Here is a 19,058-nt window from a genome sequence, read left to right as displayed (position 1 = left end):
ATCTAACACACAAAATAACAAAGTACCAAATAAATCCCAGGGTATGCTTACAACATGTAATTTTCAATAAGATGCAAAGTATAACTGATCATTCAACTAGTTACAAAACCTACATGAATGCGTAATTACTGTATAACCCAGTTTCAGATTACTCCCAGATGAATGACACCCTACCTTTTCTCCTGAGCTCTACTCCTATAGAACGTCATGCCCAATGAACATTTCCAAACAGATGTCCCAGTAGCAATTCAAACACTACCTCTCCAAAACAGAATTCATCCTACCCTGGAAACCCACACTACATATTAACCTCCCTGATTATGATGACAAAACATACTTCTAGTCACCCAAGTTTGCAACTTCATAGTCATCTTTTACTCTGCCCTTTTCCTCAACCTCTACATCCCACTCAGGGGTCAAGCTAGATCAATTTTATCTCTGCATTTCTTTCTGATCCATTAAATCTGTTTACTGTAAGTATCCTAAAACATTATTCAAAATGGACTATTGCAAGAGCTTCTTAGTACATTTCCCTGACTCAAATCTCTTCCATTTTTGATTCACCTTCAATTGTTGTTGTTTTTAGTCATGTCCAACTTGTCATTTTTGATATTTGTCATTTCTTTTTCCAGCTCATTTTACAGTTAAGGAAATTGAAGCAAACAGGGTTAAGTGGCTTGCCCAGGGTGACACAGATGTGAATTCAGATGAATCCTTCCGACCCCAAGCCCAGCTGCCATAATATCTATTACTAAAGAAAGATACAACAGTGTCACCTGTCTGCTTAAAATCCTCTACAGACTACTCAAAATTTCTAGGGTAAAATACAAACTCTTTCTTTGGTACTTGATTAATCAACAGCAAGCATTTATATTCTGGTTCCTACTTTTCCAAGCTTATTATATATATTGATCCCCTTCATGAACTCTACATTCCAGTTAAATTGTCCTCTTATTGTTCCTCACATCAATCTTCCCTGTGCCAAACTTGGAATTTCTAATTTCTTCAAAGCTTAGCACAAGAGCCACCATCTACCTGAGGCTGTTCCCCCACAGTTGAGAATATCTCCATTTTATAGGCCAAGCGAATATAATAAAGATGATAATACTCCCCAAACTAATCTATTTATTTAGTGCTATACCAATCAGACTCCCAAGAAACTATTTTAATGACCTAGAAAAAATAACAACAAAATTCATATGGAAAAATAAAAGGTCGAGAATTTCAAGGGAATTAATGGAAAAAAAAAGTCAGATGAAGGTGGTCTAGGTGTACCTGATCTAAAGCTATATTCTATAGCAGCAGTCACCAAAACCATTTGGTATTGGCTAAGAAATAGACCAGTCGATCAGTGGAACAGATTAGGTACAAAGGACAAATAAGGGTACAACCATAGCAATATAGTGTTTCACTAACCCAAAGATACCAACATTTGGGATAAAAATTCATTATTTGAAAAAAACTGTTGGGAAAACTGGAAATTATTATGGCAGAAATTAGATATGATTCCACACTTAACACCATATACCAAGATAAGATCAAAATGGGCCCATGATTTAGGCATAAAGAATGAGATCATAAATAGATTAGAGGAACAGAGGATAGTCTACCTCTCAGACCTGTGGAGGAGGAAGGAATTTATGACCAGAGGTGAACTAGAGATCATTATTGATCACAAAATAGAAGATTTTGATCACATCAAACTAAAAAGTTTCTGTACAAACAATACTAATGCAAACAAGATTAGAAGGGAAGTAACAAATTGGGAAAATATTTTTACAGTTAAAGGTTCTGAGAAAGGTCTCATTTCCAAAATATATAGAGAACTGACCCTAATTTATAAGAAATCAAACCATTCTCCAATTGATAAATGGTCAAAGGATATGAACAGACAATTCTCAGATGATGAAATTGAAACTATATCGACTCATATGAAAGAGTGTTCCAAATCACTACTGATCAGAGAAATGCAAATTAAGACAACTCTGAGATACCACTACACACCTGTCAGATTGGCTAAGATGACAGGAACAAATAATGATCAATGTTGGAGGGGATGTGGGAAAACTGGGACACTGATGCATTGTCGGTGGAGTTGTAAAAGAATCCAACCATTCTGGAGAGCAATTGGAACTATGCCCAAAAAGTTATCAAACTGTGCATACTCTTTGATCCAGCAATGCTACTACTAGGCTTATATCCCAAAGAAATACTAAAGAGAGGAAAGGGCCCTGAATGTGCCAAAATGTTTGTGGCAGCTCTTTTCGTAGTGGCTAGAAACTGGAAGATGAATGGATGCCCATCAATTGGAGAATGGTTGGGTAAATTATGCCATATGAAGGTTATGGAATATTATTGCTCTGTAAGAAATGACCAGCAGGATGAATTCAGAAAGGCCTGGAGAGACTTACATGAACTGATGCTGAGTGAAATGAGCAGAACCAGAAGATCACGATACACTTCAACAACAATACTATATGAGGATGTATTCTGATGGAAGTGGTTATCTTAAACATAAAGAAGATCCAACCCACTTCCAGTTGATCAATGATGGACAGAAACAACTACACTGGGAATTGAGTGTAAACTGTTAGCACTACTGTCTATCTACCCAGGTTACTTATACCTTCAGAATCCAATACTTAACGTGCAACAAGAAAATTGGATTTACACACATATAGTGTATCTAGGTTATACTGAAAGACATGTAAAATGTATGGGATTGCCTGTCATTTAGGGGAGGGAGTGGAGAGAGGGAGGGAAAAATTTGGAAAAATGAATGCAAGGGATAATGTTATTAAAAAAATTTACTCATGCATATATACTGTCAAAAAAATTTATAATTATAAAATTAGTTTTAAAAAAGAAAAAAAGAGAGAATATCTCCATTCCTTCAAAAAATATTAATTTCATTTACCACTAATATATTTCTATTTACTTCCAGTTGTACATACTTATTAGAACACATGAGTGCCACCTGACAGACTTGCATAAAGGATTTCCTCTTGTGAGAGGATGATACAAGGAGACTGAGAGGCAGTTACTGTTCTCTGAACTCTCTGACTGAGAGACCACTGCCTGACCTCCCTCCTCTTCCCTCTGCTTCCAATTTATCTCATTCCCAGTCCCCAACACCTGTGTCAGCAAAGGCTGCCTTGTAACTTCTCCAGATGCTATGATCCACAGCTGTGGAGGCTCTTGGAGAATTGACCTGCCCCCTTAACATATACTCATTTTCTCAATTAAATGCAGGCCCCTTTAGGGCAAAAAAGTTTTCATTTGTGTTTATATATCTTCAGTGCCTAGCACAGTTATCTAATGAAGAGTAGGTATTTAATAACATGGATATAAACTAATCCACATCTCTCCATCTTCTCCATAAAAATTGCATGAGAGATGTCATCTGAGTTAAAATCTACATAAACTATATATATGTATATATATGTGTGTGTGTGTATATATATATATATGTCATTCTATTGATCTAGCAATTTAACAAACTGATCAAAAAAGAAAATAAATCTATCTTTATGTAAATATTCTTGAAAAAGACATCCTAAAATGGTCAGTCTCCCTATTCATCATTTCCTCCATAGCAATGATATTCTTCCCTATTAATAATCAGCTTCAGAACAGAACTTTCATTTGCTTTCTCTGCCTTTCAAAGAATGAAATTATATTAAGCCAAGTCAAGAAATTTTTTCCTGCTTTGATTACAACAGATGCAAATCAAAATCATTAATGTTTGACTTTCTGTTGCCACTCTCCTTCACATCTTCCCATAAATCTGGCCTAAGGGTCTATTAGGGAGAAGAGGAATAAGGCTTCCACAATGTATGGCTTTTCTTGACAAAATATGGCTACCAACAGAGCACCAATGGTTTGTTCTTTGCTTACTTCTTAGCTTTTCCCAAGTGAACAACTCATCTCTTATTATACTGCTTTGTTTTCAAACAGCAAAGCAAAACTGATATTCAAAACAAAAGATAGTATTAAAACAAGAATAGCCCACAGATAACTGTTTTCAGAACAAAAGATGCTAGATTTATTTCCTATAAAAAGGAAGTTGAAAGATCAGGAAAGCCTTAAGTAGGAATAAGACAAAGAGCCTAAACTTAACAAAAAAACCAAATGATCTGAAAAATAAGAGCCTAGTAAGGAATTTTTAAATCCTTTATAATTTGTCCTTAGAATAATGGGCTACACTGTTACAAAGAGGAGCACATTTTCAATATGTTAAAGCCACCTCTCAAAAGCCCACAACATTTAATATAATTCAAATGCTACAGGTATCACTGCTACAAAATAGACCTGTGTTGTGAAGACCTGGGAAGAAAATCACATCTAAGAAGAGAGTAAAACAGTAGCAAAAATTCAGTCTGAATTTTTGACTGGGGGAAAAAAACCCTGGAAGAAAACAGTTTTAGTAAAAAGTTGGGGATGTAGGCCAAGTTATAAAAGATGAAGTGTGAGTGGGAGATGAGAATCAAAGAAGCACAAATTTCGTGAGAGTGTGGCTATGAAAGACAGGAAAAGTACAGGATGATATTTTGAGAAAAAGGTAGGATAAAATAAACACTTACTCTATTAAAGGATCATTGCTAGGCAGAGTTTCAAAGAATATAAAAAATATTTCTGAAGCATTTACTGTATTCCAAGCAATACACTAAGTATTAGACGCACAAATACATTACTCTTGAGGAATTTACATCCTAATAGAAGAAGACAAAATATAAAATATATACAATAAGGCCAAATCAAAGCCAGGGTCTTAAGAACAAAGTAAGACAGCCTGAGTACAGAGACAGATTTATTCAGGTTGAGGAGAAAAAGTAGTAATACCTAAGGACACTGAAAGAGCTTCTCCTAGGAAATGACAAGTAAAATGATCCTTCAACAAACTGGACATTCCAAGAAGCCTATGTAAGGAGAGAATGAAAGAGGTAAAATATGCACCAGGTGTGGAAAATAAAAATAGATTTGGGAGAAAATAAATTATAAAAAAGAATGTTAAATAAAAGTTTGCAACATGGAGCAATCATAATAAGACATCAATTACAGGTTATAAATTTTTGCTATCATATGAATAAAAAAGAGAAATAAAAGTTCCTAGGAGGAAAAAGACATTAAAGGGGAGATACTATGAGGTGGAAGAAAGTACCTTAGAGTGGGCGTAGCTGGGAAAAGGAGTTACACTGCAAAGCAAAGATCTTTATCAAGAGCAGATCTTTTATAGGGGGAATATAATTGGAGGAGAGTGGGAAGGAGGAGTGTGTTTAACATCATACTTGGAAAGTCTCAGAAGAAGAGGGGAAATAAAAGTGGGGAGAAGGCCTTAAAAGATAGGCTGGAAAACCTTGGTACCCATCAAAGTGATCTTAAAAATGCTAACAAGGCTAGAAACATTAAGTGGATGTCTTAACTATGGTAATAAGAGACTGGGAAGTTAAGTTCCCACTAGACAGTCTTGAAAAACTGAACTAATCAGAGTTGACAAAGGAGCAGGATGGGACTTACTTCAAGTCTGAAGGAATGAAAGCAGGAGACAAAACTCTGACTTCAAGGCCCATAGTTTATTTTTAAAAGGTAGAATGATTTTAGTTTTAAAAGATAGATACCTAGAAGATTGTATTATATGCTAAAAGCAATAAAAGGTCCATAAAGACTCCACAAGTAGTCTGCCTCTCTCCTTCCACCCCCACAAAAAAAGAAAAAAAAGAAAAAAAGTGGTCAGGTCTGATCTTTAGGAAAATTATTTTGACAACTACATGTAAAAAGAAGAGATTAGAAGCTATGATTTCAACTAGGAGGCTACTGCAAGAGTCTAGATAAAGCATGAAGAAGTTGCCCTGAACTAAGATGGTATCCATGTTATGTTAATGGATGAGGGAGAAGGAAGATTTGAGAACAATTCTAAGGTTGCAAAATTGGGTGAATTTAACTCAGAAATAGGTTAAATAGTCAATACGTGACATTAGCTGAAGTTCAGGAGAAAAACTAGGACTGAACCAATCTGGTATATGCAAATGATATTACTAAGATAAAGAATATACAAAGAGAAGTCTTAGAGCTCAGACTTCAAAGATACTCATGGTTATAAAATAAGACAATAATTCCTTATGAAGGAGATTTATGAAGTAAATTGTGGAGAAAATAATGGTTCAATTCATGACATGAAATAATCATGACAGGAATTTATCACAGGTTACAGAAATTTGCCATTTATTATGTAAAATACCTCATGGGCTTAGTAAAATATGACTAGTCAAGGCAGAATCATAGGTGATTAGGCAACATGCTTTTGGGACTAAGAACTATTAAAGTCTCAGGGGAAAGGAGGAATTAGGGAGGTACAAAGTCCAATGATAGTTGATACTGTCTTAAGTGTGCTAACAAGACAGTCTGGGAAAACTAACCTTTTGTCTGTGATTATGGTTGACAAGAGCTCACATCACAACTTTCTTAAGAATGTTAGTAAGACAGTATGGAAAAGCTAACCTTTTAGGTGCAATTATGATTAATAATAGGAACAGAATAGGCTCATTTTTAGCATTTCCTGACAAAAGGGCAAAACAAATTGGTTTGGAGCTTACATCATATTGCTTCTAAAATTAAATATAAGCTCTTTTTTTTTTTTGGATTTTAAACCTTTTCTACATTAATCCCCTTCCCTTACTGATGGTACAACTATGTTGGTTTTTTTCCTACTGTTCATATAAAATGTCATTTCATGTCTCCACACTATTTCATTGATCTCCCTGTGGAAAACTTCTCACTTCTATTTTTTAGAATCCCTTAGCTCAAACCCATCTTTCTTTATATAAAGGGGGAAAAACGAATGAAAGTTTCAAAGATCTTAGAAAGAAGAAAACACAAAGACCTTATATATAAGCAAATAAAACAATAGGGAAAAAAAATAAAAACAGAAAGAAATATGACCTCCAGATCTAGCAAATAAGTTCAAGTATCTATGATTAAATACTTCAAAACAATGGATAATTATTCTGTACTTACTAAGAAAAAGACAGATGAGGAACAGCTAGATGACACAGTGGATAGGGCACCAGCCCTGGAGTCTGGAAGACTAGAGTTCAAAACCAGTCTCAGACTCTTAACACATTAGCTATGTGATTCTGGGCAATTCAATTTATCCCAATTGCCTTGGGGGACTGGGGGGGAGGGGAAGAGATTTTTGAGGAGAACAAAGAACCACAAAAAATGTGTTCCTGAGTAATTTTTAAAAGAAATGAGAATTGTAAGAGCAGAATTTGTGATTTATACAGTAAAATTACTAGAGTCTACAGTAGGTAAATTTCATCAAAGAAATAAAAGAGAGAACAAGAGATAGGGAATACAAAACTACAGAAGGAAATAATTCATGTAAGAGATAAATTCCAAAACTATAGATATGCATAGATATGCTGATTAAGCCAGGGAAGAATTTTTATCTTACACCTTAGTAAGAATGGGTATCTAAGCTAGTAGGCATTCTTAAAATTAATAAAACATTCCTTTTTATACCTTGTTCCCAAAAAATATAAGTACCTCTCCTGATTCCTCCTTGGCTGGATTATATAGAGATTATAGCCTATCTGGAACATCTGATTCTCCCAAGTGAATGTAAATCCCCACTCTTGAGTACATCTCATTTCTTATGACTTTCCTATAAGTTTTGTAACCTTTAGGTTTTGTTTCTTACATTTCAGTTTCATTTCTCTGATTTAAGTTTCCTTTCTCTGTATTTCTTTAAATTAAGTTTCATTAACTCTATGAAAACTAAACCTTCATCCAATTCTCACAATCTAGAAATTAAAAAATAACAAAAGAAAATATGCTCTCTGTACATCAAACCATATTAATCTTGAAGACAAACTGCACAGGTCAAACTAAGAATCATGTTTCCCAAAAGAACACAAAGCAAAAACTCAAACATCATAATGCAGAAAATAATAGAACTGCCCAGAACTTCTGAACTCAGAAAATGAAATGCCAATTGAAAGAATATATAAATCACCTCCAGGAAAAAAAAACAAACAAACCCAAGAGTACAAACTCCAAGACAGCATAGAGACTAGATTTAACAATTCACTTGGAAACAACAAGTTCTGTAAGTAATCATGAGAAAGACCTTCGAATATAAAGGGAAGGAAATTCAAATGACATAAACCTACCAGAAAACATAGGAGAAAATGTAAAATATGTTCGAAAGAATAATGGAGCTCAGGATGCAACTCAGGGTAATTTACCCTGCAAATCTGAGCTTAACCAAAAATGTAAAGATGGGCATTTAACAAGAAAGGGGCATTTGAAACATTCTTAGAAAGAAAACCAGACCCAAGACATTATTTGCTTTTCAAACACAGAACGACAGAATGAAGACAGACTGAACAAATTCAGTAGCCTACTACAATAATAAAATGACAGTGAGATCAGTAAGAGATTTCTTTCTAAAGATACATAAGGAGACAGGAAGGTGAAGACAAAATCAAGTGGGAAGTAACACAGAAGAAATGAATCCTTGGCATTACAAACAGAACCTAGGGACACCTTATCTATGTGTGAATCAATATTTTTTTTTGGGGGGGGGCGGTGAAGATCCATGAAACAGAGAAGAAAACCATAGGAGACAATGAAAAGTGTATATAGTTTGCCTGGGTCAAATCAAGAGCTAGCAAAAGGAGGTGAGTCCTGTGGTTCTGCAGGAAAAGAGGAGCCTGGAAGGAAATAAGGATTGGGGGTTAGAGGAAAAGGACTGAAAGGGAAAGGAAAAGGAGGGAGAGCTTGGTTTGATGGAAGAAACAGTTCCACTGATAAATATTCCTATGGGTGGAGAGAGAGATTCTATGAAGGGAAATAGGGATCTTGTACTAGGTTTAGTCTGGAATATCTGATATCTGAAAAGATGGCATGTCCTACTTTGGGAGGTGAGAGAACCCTTTTGGGCAAGTGGCACTAAAGGGAGTAGGAAAGCATGAACATAGGGAGGAAATTCTGAGGCAAATGGGGAAAACAAGGAAAAAACATAGATCAGTAGTGGGCTGCATAATTAGGGATGCGGCTAAGAGGGAATCTTACCATATGGCAGGGATCTTTCTCCCCTAAAATAACTGGCCCAGTTCTAAGAGAGAGGAATAATGGAAAAGAGGAATTTTCTTGGGGACAAATTCTATGAGGCAATAGCAGAAACTGCCAAGAGGGAAGATTCCTTAGAGAATACAGAGATTGGAGAGACCAAATAGAATAGAAAGGATGCATGACAGGAGAATAAAAGAAATTCTCTCTAAAAATGGACACAAAGAAATGAAAATTTTAAAACTAATGAATAGGACTAATTTTAAAGAACAGAAGAACAAGAGATAAATTTGACTAAAAGGAAAATGCGAGTGGGGAAATTAAATAACCAGATAAAAGTAGGAAAGGGGGAAAAACAGTAAGAAAAACCCTAATGGAAAACAGTAAACAAAAAAGTAAGGAATGAAAAAGAATGAAGAGAACCAGTAGATATGGCTATTGTTGTTCAGTCATGTCTGATTTTTTCTGATTTCAATTGAGGTTTTCTTGGCAAAGATTTTGGAGGGATTTGCCATCATTCCCTTCTCCAGCTTATATGATTTGTGTAATACCACACATCTAGTTAGTGTCTGAGACCAGATCTGAACTTAAAAAAATGAGTTTTCCTGACTCCAGGTCACACTCTCTCCACTGCACCACCTAGGTGCTCCTAGGAGAAAGAGAGCAATCTCAAGATAAAGCTAAATTAAAAAATATAACATCTACAGCAGAAATGGGTAGGGTAGGGACAGAGATAATAAAATCAATGGTATTTTAAAACAAAAACCAATATTAAAAAAAAGAAGGAAATATAAACCCAATTCTCAGCTTCAATTGTAAACATATAAGCAATCCAATAAAACAAAAAAAGAGTGGCAGACTATATAAAAAAGTAAAACCCCACAATATGTTGCTTACAAAAAAATACAGTTTAAAAACAAAGACATAAATAAAATTGAGAGGATAGGAAAACATTTATTATATATCAGATCTAAAAAAGCAAGAATTGCAATCAAGTCTGGAAAAAAAATTCAAAAAATAAAAAGAGATAAACAAAGAAAATTACATTATGCTGAAAGGAACCAGAGACAAAAAATCATTATAAGAATAATACACTCATATACTCCAAATGTTTAATAATTGAATTCACACAGGAAACATCAATTGAGATACAAGAGAAAATAGTAACACAATAGTGATAGGAGATTTCAATATTCACTGAGTTCTGAATAAGTGTAATAGAATGATGAACAAAAGGGAATATATGGAAATAAATAAACCTCTGGAAGTCTTAGAGCATACAATTTGGAATTAAACAAATAAAATGCATACCCTTTAAACCAAAAATTCTATTGCTGGAACTATATCCTAAATAAATCATCAAAAAGAAAGCCCCCATATGCAAAATAAATTTAAAAATGGGTACAGCAGCACTTTTTACAAAAGCAAAGAATTAGGAACAAAATAGATGCACATAGATTAATTTTTTTAAATTGTGGAGTACAAATGTAACAACATTACTATGTTGTAAGTAATGAAAACAGAGATGCATATAAAAATCTACATGAAATGGCACAGAGTAAAGTAAGCAAAGCCAAGAAAACAATATACACAATAACCATAATAATGTAAATAGGAAAAAAAATATTAAAAAGTTAAAAGTGAATGTAACACAACTATAAATACCAAGGCAATTCTGGGCCATGTGAGAGCCACGAGATGAAAAACTAGGCATTTTTATCTCAAACTTCTGCAAATCTGAAATTATATGCTAAAATAAAGCAACATCAGCTTTTTTCCCAAATATAATTTTTTTTTTTTTTTTTTTACAACCTTGTCTAAGGTCACAGTGTGTGTAAATAGCAGAGCTGTGATTTGTGCCTAACTTTATTCTTCTCCAGTCACAGGATGTTTTTTTTGTTTTGTTTTGTTTTGTTTTTGAACATCCAACGAAAGGGACAGAGATGGTGGGCTTATATAACAATAAGATGCTGGTCTAAGTACAGTTGGGCATATATTTAAATCAAGTAATGGTATAGAAATAAAAGATGAAGATAGTACTAAGCAATACAATATCATTATTGCTGTTTGTCCGCCATTCTCAAAAAGTACTATTTCATCAGGGAGATATTATAAAAGCTACTTTAAAGAAGAATAATCTGACACTTGTTCCAAATAGGCTTGATGGAATACAGTTTGGACATATTGGTAAGCCAGCTAGAAAGGTGTTACAGTAAAAGAGAAATGAAGCATGAGACGCTGAACTAGATAGCAGTTACACCTAAAAAAGCCATAATTAGCAAGGTGTCAACTAAGGATTTGGCCCAAAGAATCTTATTAGGAGATTCTAAAGTACTTGTAAGTGCACAGAAACAAAATAATTAGGAAAAAAAATAGTTAAAATAGCAAGATACTAGATAGTTTGATAATATGAGCTCCCCACTCCCATGAAAGTTTCTCTATAAGCAGCCTCCAAATATCCTAGAATCTCTACTTCCTTTCCATGCCTTTTCTCCACCCACAAAGTACATGCTTACTTGTCCAAAACTTCCTAGTTATAGCTTTGAATATAGAATACAAGATAGGAAAAAAAGGGATTCCATAAGAAATAACAAGTGGTTGGACAATCAATTCAATAGTGAGATAAATGAAAGGGCAGTTTAGGCTTTAGATAGGATTAAGTAAAAGAAATGAAATAGAGAGCAGGAAGTTGAAAGTTGACATTTTGGAGAAAGATTGATGACTTCAATTTTAAATATGTAAAGTTTGCTATAGATAGTAAGGAGACCAGGGGAGCATATTTCTTTCTTTACCAACAAAATAGATTCTGTTAAGTATATGAGCTTCCCATGCTTTACCAAGGAATTCCCTGAGAAATTTCCTTTGTAGAAAAAAAGTTAATTTCAAATTTGAAATTAACATAAAATTTTCAAGTGATCTCTTCTTTCCAATCTTCATTCCTGAAATTTGAGATAAATGATAAAAATGGCAAATATTTTAATTTATCCATAAACATTAAACATATGATTTTTAAAAAATGTTAATAGATCTTTATATCTTACCTCCCCAAAAGCTCCTCTACCAATCACCTTTAATATTTCAAAGTCTTCTTTATGTAATCGCATCTGTTTCACTTTAGAAGTGAATGGTTTGGCTGCAAGAAAAAAAAATCAATTACTTTTCAAAGAAAGATGAAAAATTATAGTCTGAATTTTTATAATTATGTTACATGCTAAAAGTTCAGTTATTAGTAGGCTCTAAAAAAGTTCTCATTGAGTAAAGCAGAAATAATTTTAATAACCAAAACCAAAGTTTTTGGGGGTTTTTTTTATTTCTTATGCAGTTATGTCATTTGGTGAAAAATATAAAGACATGCATCTTAAAATACTTTCAAATATCTCTGAAGCTCAATATATCTATGTAATAAAACTGTCAATTTATTACCATGTTAACAGTATACACTTCAACATTTAATATATTTCTCACATTAGTCCTAGAAAAAGAAACAAGATTTTTAAAACTAGTTCAAACAGATGAAACAATTTCAACAATTTCATTTGAATTTTAAATGATAAAACATACTGTATCATTATTAGTAACATTACAAAAATGTTTTTAGCTCTCCAGGGCAAGATGGACAAGTGAATTTTACCAAACATTTAAAGAACAATTAATTCTAATACTATACTGTACAGGGCTAGAACTGAGCAGATGCAAGGTAACCTGGCACTTGAGGCTAATTACCAATTGGACAATTCTCTATTACCACATGTTTGGAGGATGACCCTACTTAATTATTCTGTGCTGGCTCCATCAGTGGGGGTAGACAAAGAAGGGGAAGTGAGATCAGTGGGTGGAGTAGGAGGAGGAGAGTGATTCATTTTCTTGGGAGGTGGAGAGAGAGGAAGGAGGTGTGGGAATTGCTAGATCTAATCCTCTGACCACAACCACAAAAGACCAAGAATAAACACTTTTGCTTATCCTGACTCTGGATGATTCTAAGAGATCCGGGGTCTCACACTATACAAACTATTTGGGAAAATGCTCTATCCACTGTGCCACTTAGCTGCCCTAAACAAATCAAACTTGTCCTTCCTCCCATCTCTTTGCTATTTATTTAATTATTATTATTATTATTATTTTTTAACTGAGGCAATTGGGGTTAAGTGACTTGCCCACAGTCACACCCACAGTCACACAGGTAGGAAGTGTTAAGTGTCTGAGGCCAGATTTGAACTCTAGTCCTCCTGACATGAGGACTGGTGCTCTATTCACTGGGCCACCTAGCTGCCCTCCAAATTCTTTTTATGACACAGTTATGGTGCTGATACCTAAACCTAAAGAGTCAAAATAGAGAAAGAAAATTGTAGACCAATTTTCCAAATGAATATTGATGCAAAAATCTTAAATAAAATATTAGCAAAGAGATTACAGCAACTTATCGCCAGGGTAAAATACTATAACCAAATAGAATTTATATCAATAATGCAAGGCTGGATCAATATCAGGAAAACTAGAATAACTGACTATATCAATCACCAAACTAGCAGAAATCATATCATTGTAGCAATAGATAGAGAAAAAGCATTTAACAAAAAACAACATCCATTCCTATTAAAAAACACAAGCAAGCGGGAAAACTGGGACACTGATACATTGTTGGTGGAATTGTGAATAACATCCAGCCATTCTGGAGAGTAATTTGGAACTATGCTCAAAAAGTTATCAAATTGGGCATATCCTTTGACCCAGCAGTGCTACTACTGGGCTTATATCCCAAGAGATCTTAAAGAAGGGAAAGGGACCTGTATGTGCAAGAATGTTTGTGGCAGCCCTCTTTGTAGTGGCCAGAAACTGAAAACCGAATGGCTGCCCATCAATTGGAGAATAGCTGAATAAATTGTGGTATATGAATATTATGGAATATTATTGTTCTGTTAGAAATGACCAGCAGGATGATTTCAGAAAGTCCTGGAGAGACTTACATGAACTGATGCTGAGTGAAATGAGCAGAACCAGGAGATCATTATATACTTCAACAACAATACTATATGATGATCAATTCTGATGGATGTGGCCCTCTTCAGCAATGAGATGAACCAAATCAGTTCCAATAGAGCAGTAATGAACTGAACCAGCTACACCCAGCAAAAGAACTCTGGGAGATGACTATGAACCACTACAGAGAATTCCCAATCCCTCTATTTTTGTCTGCCAGCATTTTTGATTTCCTTCATAGGCTAATTGTACACTATGTCAAAGTCCAATTCTTTTTGTTCAGCAAAATAACTGTTTGGACATGTATACATATATTGTATAACTTATACTTTAACATATTTAATATGTATTGGTCAACCTGCCATCTGGGGGAAGGGGTGGGAGGAAGGAGAGGAAAAGTTGGAACAAAAGGTTTTGCAATTGTCAATGCTGAAAAATTACCTATGCATATATCTTATAAATAAAAAGCTATTTAAAAAAAAAAAACACAAGCAAGCATAGGAATAAATGGAGTTTTCCTTAAAATGAAAAATACTATCTATCTATAGCAAACATCATATGTAAAGGGGAAAAATTAGAAGCATTCCTAATAAGATCAGGAATGAAACGAGGTTGCCCACTATCACCTACTATTCAACATTATGTTAGAAATGTTAGCTTTAGCATAAGAGAAGAAAAAGAAATTGAAGAAATTAGGAGTAGGTAATGAGGAAACAAAATTATCACTCCTTGCAGATGATATAACCGTATACTTAAAAGATTCTAGAGAATCAAATAAAAAACTACTAGAAACAATTAACAACTTTAGCAAAAGTTGCAGGATACAAAATAAATCCACATAAATCACAAGCATTTCTATATGTTGCCAACAAAGTCCAGCAGCAAGATATTAAAAGAGAAATTACATTTAGAATATGTAACATGCCCTCCTGGCAGTTACAATTACTAATTTGTCCTAGGCCCAACAGAGTACCTTTGACCACTGACCTTTGCAGTGTCAACTCTACCTGGCTCCCCTCCTCTGAGGTCTCTGGCCATGATTTCTTGAATCTATAGTTTAATAACCGGTAGCACACTCAAGAACAGCCACGTGTAATCTTAAATGCCTTTATTATACCTACTCACATAATGCCCTGACTTGTTAGTTCCCTAGTGAACACCTGGTCTGAATTACCCCGTGTTCACTACCAAACTCCTTACCTCTCTCAGCTATCCATCAGCTTGGCTTGGCTTGGCTACCCCAGGCTAGGGAGCCAGGTTAAAGAGAGCGGACTGCTGTCTGCAATGGGCTTATAAAGGCCCTATGAGGTTACACACACAGCCAACCAGCAAGAGAGCCGTCACCCTTTACAAAGCTATCTCAATATGGCCAGGATTCCACCCACAGGACAGTCCTATATCCACAGAGTTTACTTCTGGGCCACTCAAATCTCCAGTTGCACTGTGGCACCGCCCATTTAAAGGACCCTTACAAGAATAAGTGTAGATAATATAAAATATTTGGAAGTCTACTTGCCAAGAAAAAAACTAAGAACTATATGAACACAATTACAAAACATTTTTCACACAAATAAAGTTAAGATGTAAACAATTGGAAGAATATCAAATGTCCATGGGTAGGCTGAGCTGATATAATAAAAATTACAATTCTACCTAAATTAATCTACTTATTTAGTACCATACCAATCAAACTGCTAAGAAATTACTTTATAGCATTAGAAAAAAAAAATCCCCTGAAACAACAAAAGGTCAAAAATTTCAAGGGGATTAATGAAAAAAATGCAAATGAAGGTAGCCTAGCTGTACTAGATCTAAAACTATATTATAAAACAACAGTCATCAAAACTATCTGGTACTAGCTAAGATATAAAATAGTGGACCAGTAGAACTGGTTAGCTTCATTAAGATAGAATAATTATTGACTATAGTAGTCTAGTATTTGATAAGCCCAAAGACTTCAGCTTCTGGGCTAAGAACTCACTATTTGACAAAAATTGCTGGGAAAATTGGGAAACAATATGGCAGAAACTAGGCATTGACCAACACCTAACATCCTATACCAAGATAAAGTCAAAATAGGTTCATGATTTATATATAATAGATGATACTATAAGCAAATTAGAAGAACAAGGGATAAAATAAATTTTAAGGACAGTTTAATACTTTAAAATTTCTATGACACTGAATTACTTTCTGTGAAAGTTTCAAATATAGAAAATATAACATTAAAAAATTATTCTACATTTCAGCTTATTCCTATTAATATCCAAGAAAACAATTTTAAAATACAGAGGTTTCACATATGATTAATTCTTGCACAAGAATCAGGATTAAGACTTATTAGATTTTTTTAAAAATCAATTTACTTTATTACCATGTTTTCCATTACAAAAATGTCATTCTTCTGATTACTAATTATAATTAGACAAATTAGGAGTCTGTCAAGTTTTTATAGTTTGCAGTTTTTACAGTAAATTTACAAAAATTCCTTAAACTGAGAAGATCACATTATATTTATGGCTATTTACCAATAAGACAAATTTTAAAACCACAGACCCTCTTGTAAACTACATAAGATACTGAAGTTTAGTTGTCAATTTATATATTTATCTCAGAGCTCTCTGAATAGGAGGAGGGAATGATGTTGAGAGGATTTCAGGTACAGAATTAGAAGAGGAAGCTAAAGACAGCTGGAATTTTCTCAGTAAAGAAAGGAAACAATCTGCTGCAAGCAAAAGGAAAGAAGCATTTTAACTGGAGAAGAAACAAGAGAAGATTTGGAAAAAACAAAAACAAAAACACAACACATTGTGCAATAGAGAATCAATCAGGGAAGAGTGAAAGGATTTCTGATCCCACTGAGAACTCAGATGGAGTAACAAATTTATAGTGGATCCTAATCAAGAAAATTCCATGACTTCTTCCAGTGACATTCAGCAACACCTGAATAGAAGAAGATAGAAGAGAGGAGCAACCAAGGGCTAAGGTTTGGAAGGGATGAATGAAGAAAAGACAAACAGGCAAGGGAATATGGCATAAAATTGAATTGATTAACTATGACTTCATAAGATCATAATCATAAAGAGAGGCTACAGGTGGGATGGCAATGATATGCTAGCAAAGTAGAAAGTAGTAGGACAGAAGATCACAAGAAATACAAAGAACAGGTTTAGGGGAGTGAAATACTAAAGAAGAAGAAAGGATAAGAGATTACACAAATAATCTGGGAGAAGAACTAGAGTTGCTGGTAGGGAGGCAAAGACTGAACAATTAATTATAAGTGAAAATGAAATCAAGATTATGTGAAGTAGAATAAAAGTACAGATCAGAAGAGATAAAGTGGCTAAGGAATTGAAGGGGTCAGAGAAGTAACAGGGGAAAGATTTCATTTAGACAAATTGTGATATATGAAAGAAGGGATATGATTCAATCCCTCCACACCACTACCCTGTTTACAATAACAGAAAACTCAGAATGTAATCACAAGGTATTAATTAGGTATTAAAAACCAAATATTAAGTGAGAAATCAAATGAGAAATTAGTGTCCAGCTCAAGATTGTCAAGTTTTCCCACGACAGACGTGGGCCTGCAGTTCTATGGCTTTCATCCCAAAGGAGGACCAAGAGCCTGAAATCAAAGTGAAATATAAAGCTCTTGTTGCTGACTGCAGAATGAGATCAGTCTGTAGACAGGGGAATGGGGTGAGAAAGAAGGTGTCTACAACTCTTCAGCAAAGTCTTTTTGCTAGCTCATAGGAATGAGCAACTGTCAAGGAAGTGCCTTACCCAAGAGTAAGCCCATAGTTGTGGCAACTGTGATCCAAATTGTGAACCAGGACTACTTATTCAGATTAGAAAGGCAGCAATTTTGGACATAATGAAATTTTGCAAATTCCCAGCCTGAGCTTCTCCTGAGATCCTTAAAGAACACAGCATTCAACATCCAAAGAATGTGATAATAGGATCACATAAGACTTTTAATATTCCCTCTAAGATTGTCCAGCCCTAAAAAATCATAATTTAGAACAATGAATATTTTTTTAAAACAATGAAACAGAGCTATTAAATACGGATGACCAAAAAGAAAACCCAGAAGAAAAGAATAAATTCATTAAGTATCCAAGAGAAAAAGCTCAAAGAAAAATGAAGCTTAATCACAAATTCAACAAAAATTTCTGGAAGAAATGAAGAATTGTATTTTTAAAGAATTTAAATTATAAAAGTAAAATAAGAATTTTACAGGTTGGAATTTGAAAAGAAATTAGACCTATAAAAAAAGATTTAGACGAAATAATGAAAATATAAGATATACAAAAGCTTAAATAACAGACTTCTAAGAATTAGAATAGACTAAACAGAATTTGATAACTCCAAAAAACTAAAATTTAAAAACAAAGTCAAAAGACTGAAAAAAATGGATGAAAATGTCAAAAACTTCCTATCTAAAACAAATAATCTGGAAAAAAGATCAAGGAGAGATAATTCAAGAATAATAGGGTTGTGGTTAGACTTACATTAACTGATGTTGAGTGAAGTGAGCAGAACCAGAAGAACATTGTACATCATCACAGCAAGATTGTGTGATGATCAACTATGATAGACTTAGGTTTACTAACAATACAGTGACCCAAGAAAATTCTAATATACTTGGGATGGAAAATCCCATCTGCATTCAGAGATAGAACTCTGGAGACTGAATGAAGATCAAAGTGTACTATTTTCACCTCTTTTTTTTGTTGTTGTTTGCTCTCTTTTCTCATATTAAAGAGAACAAAATAAAAACAGAATCCACTGGTCATCATCTTTAAGAAGATCCAAAAACAGAATACCAAAATCTAAAGCTCCCAGGTCAAAGAAAATAAAGGTGCCAGAAAGAAACTAAGTTTGTTGGCAATATTATTCAGATACCTAGCTAACAATAAACCATTTAATTGTATTGTTTTAAAGCAAATTAACTTTTAAAAGGCAATAAACAAATTATTTTCTTCTCTATATTAAATATTAAGACC

The 19,058-nt window shown here is 34.1% G+C and overlaps 1 protein-coding gene across 12 annotated transcripts in view; it reads right to left on the bottom strand.

Annotated features, from left to right (window-relative positions):
• CDC42BPA (CDC42 binding protein kinase alpha) overlaps window positions 1-19,058 on the bottom strand; it is a 328,754-nt gene that overhangs the window by 246,873 nt on the left and 62,823 nt on the right. For all 12 annotated transcript variants that reach the window (XM_074262585.1, XM_074262586.1, XM_074262589.1 and 9 more), the window contains one exon: window positions 12,114-12,205. In XM_074262585.1, the coding sequence (XP_074118686.1) occupies window positions 12,114-12,205 (92 nt within the window). Of the gene's footprint in view, window positions 1-12,113; window positions 12,206-19,058 lie in introns of those variants that run through there.

The sequence above is a fragment of the Sminthopsis crassicaudata genome, chromosome 4 (genome assembly GCF_048593235.1).
Source record: "Sminthopsis crassicaudata isolate SCR6 chromosome 4, ASM4859323v1, whole genome shotgun sequence".
Taxonomy (NCBI): Eukaryota; Metazoa; Chordata; class Mammalia; order Dasyuromorphia; family Dasyuridae; genus Sminthopsis; species Sminthopsis crassicaudata.
The sequence above is the reverse complement of the archived record's forward strand: the minus strand, read 5'-3'. Positions and strand labels throughout refer to the sequence as shown.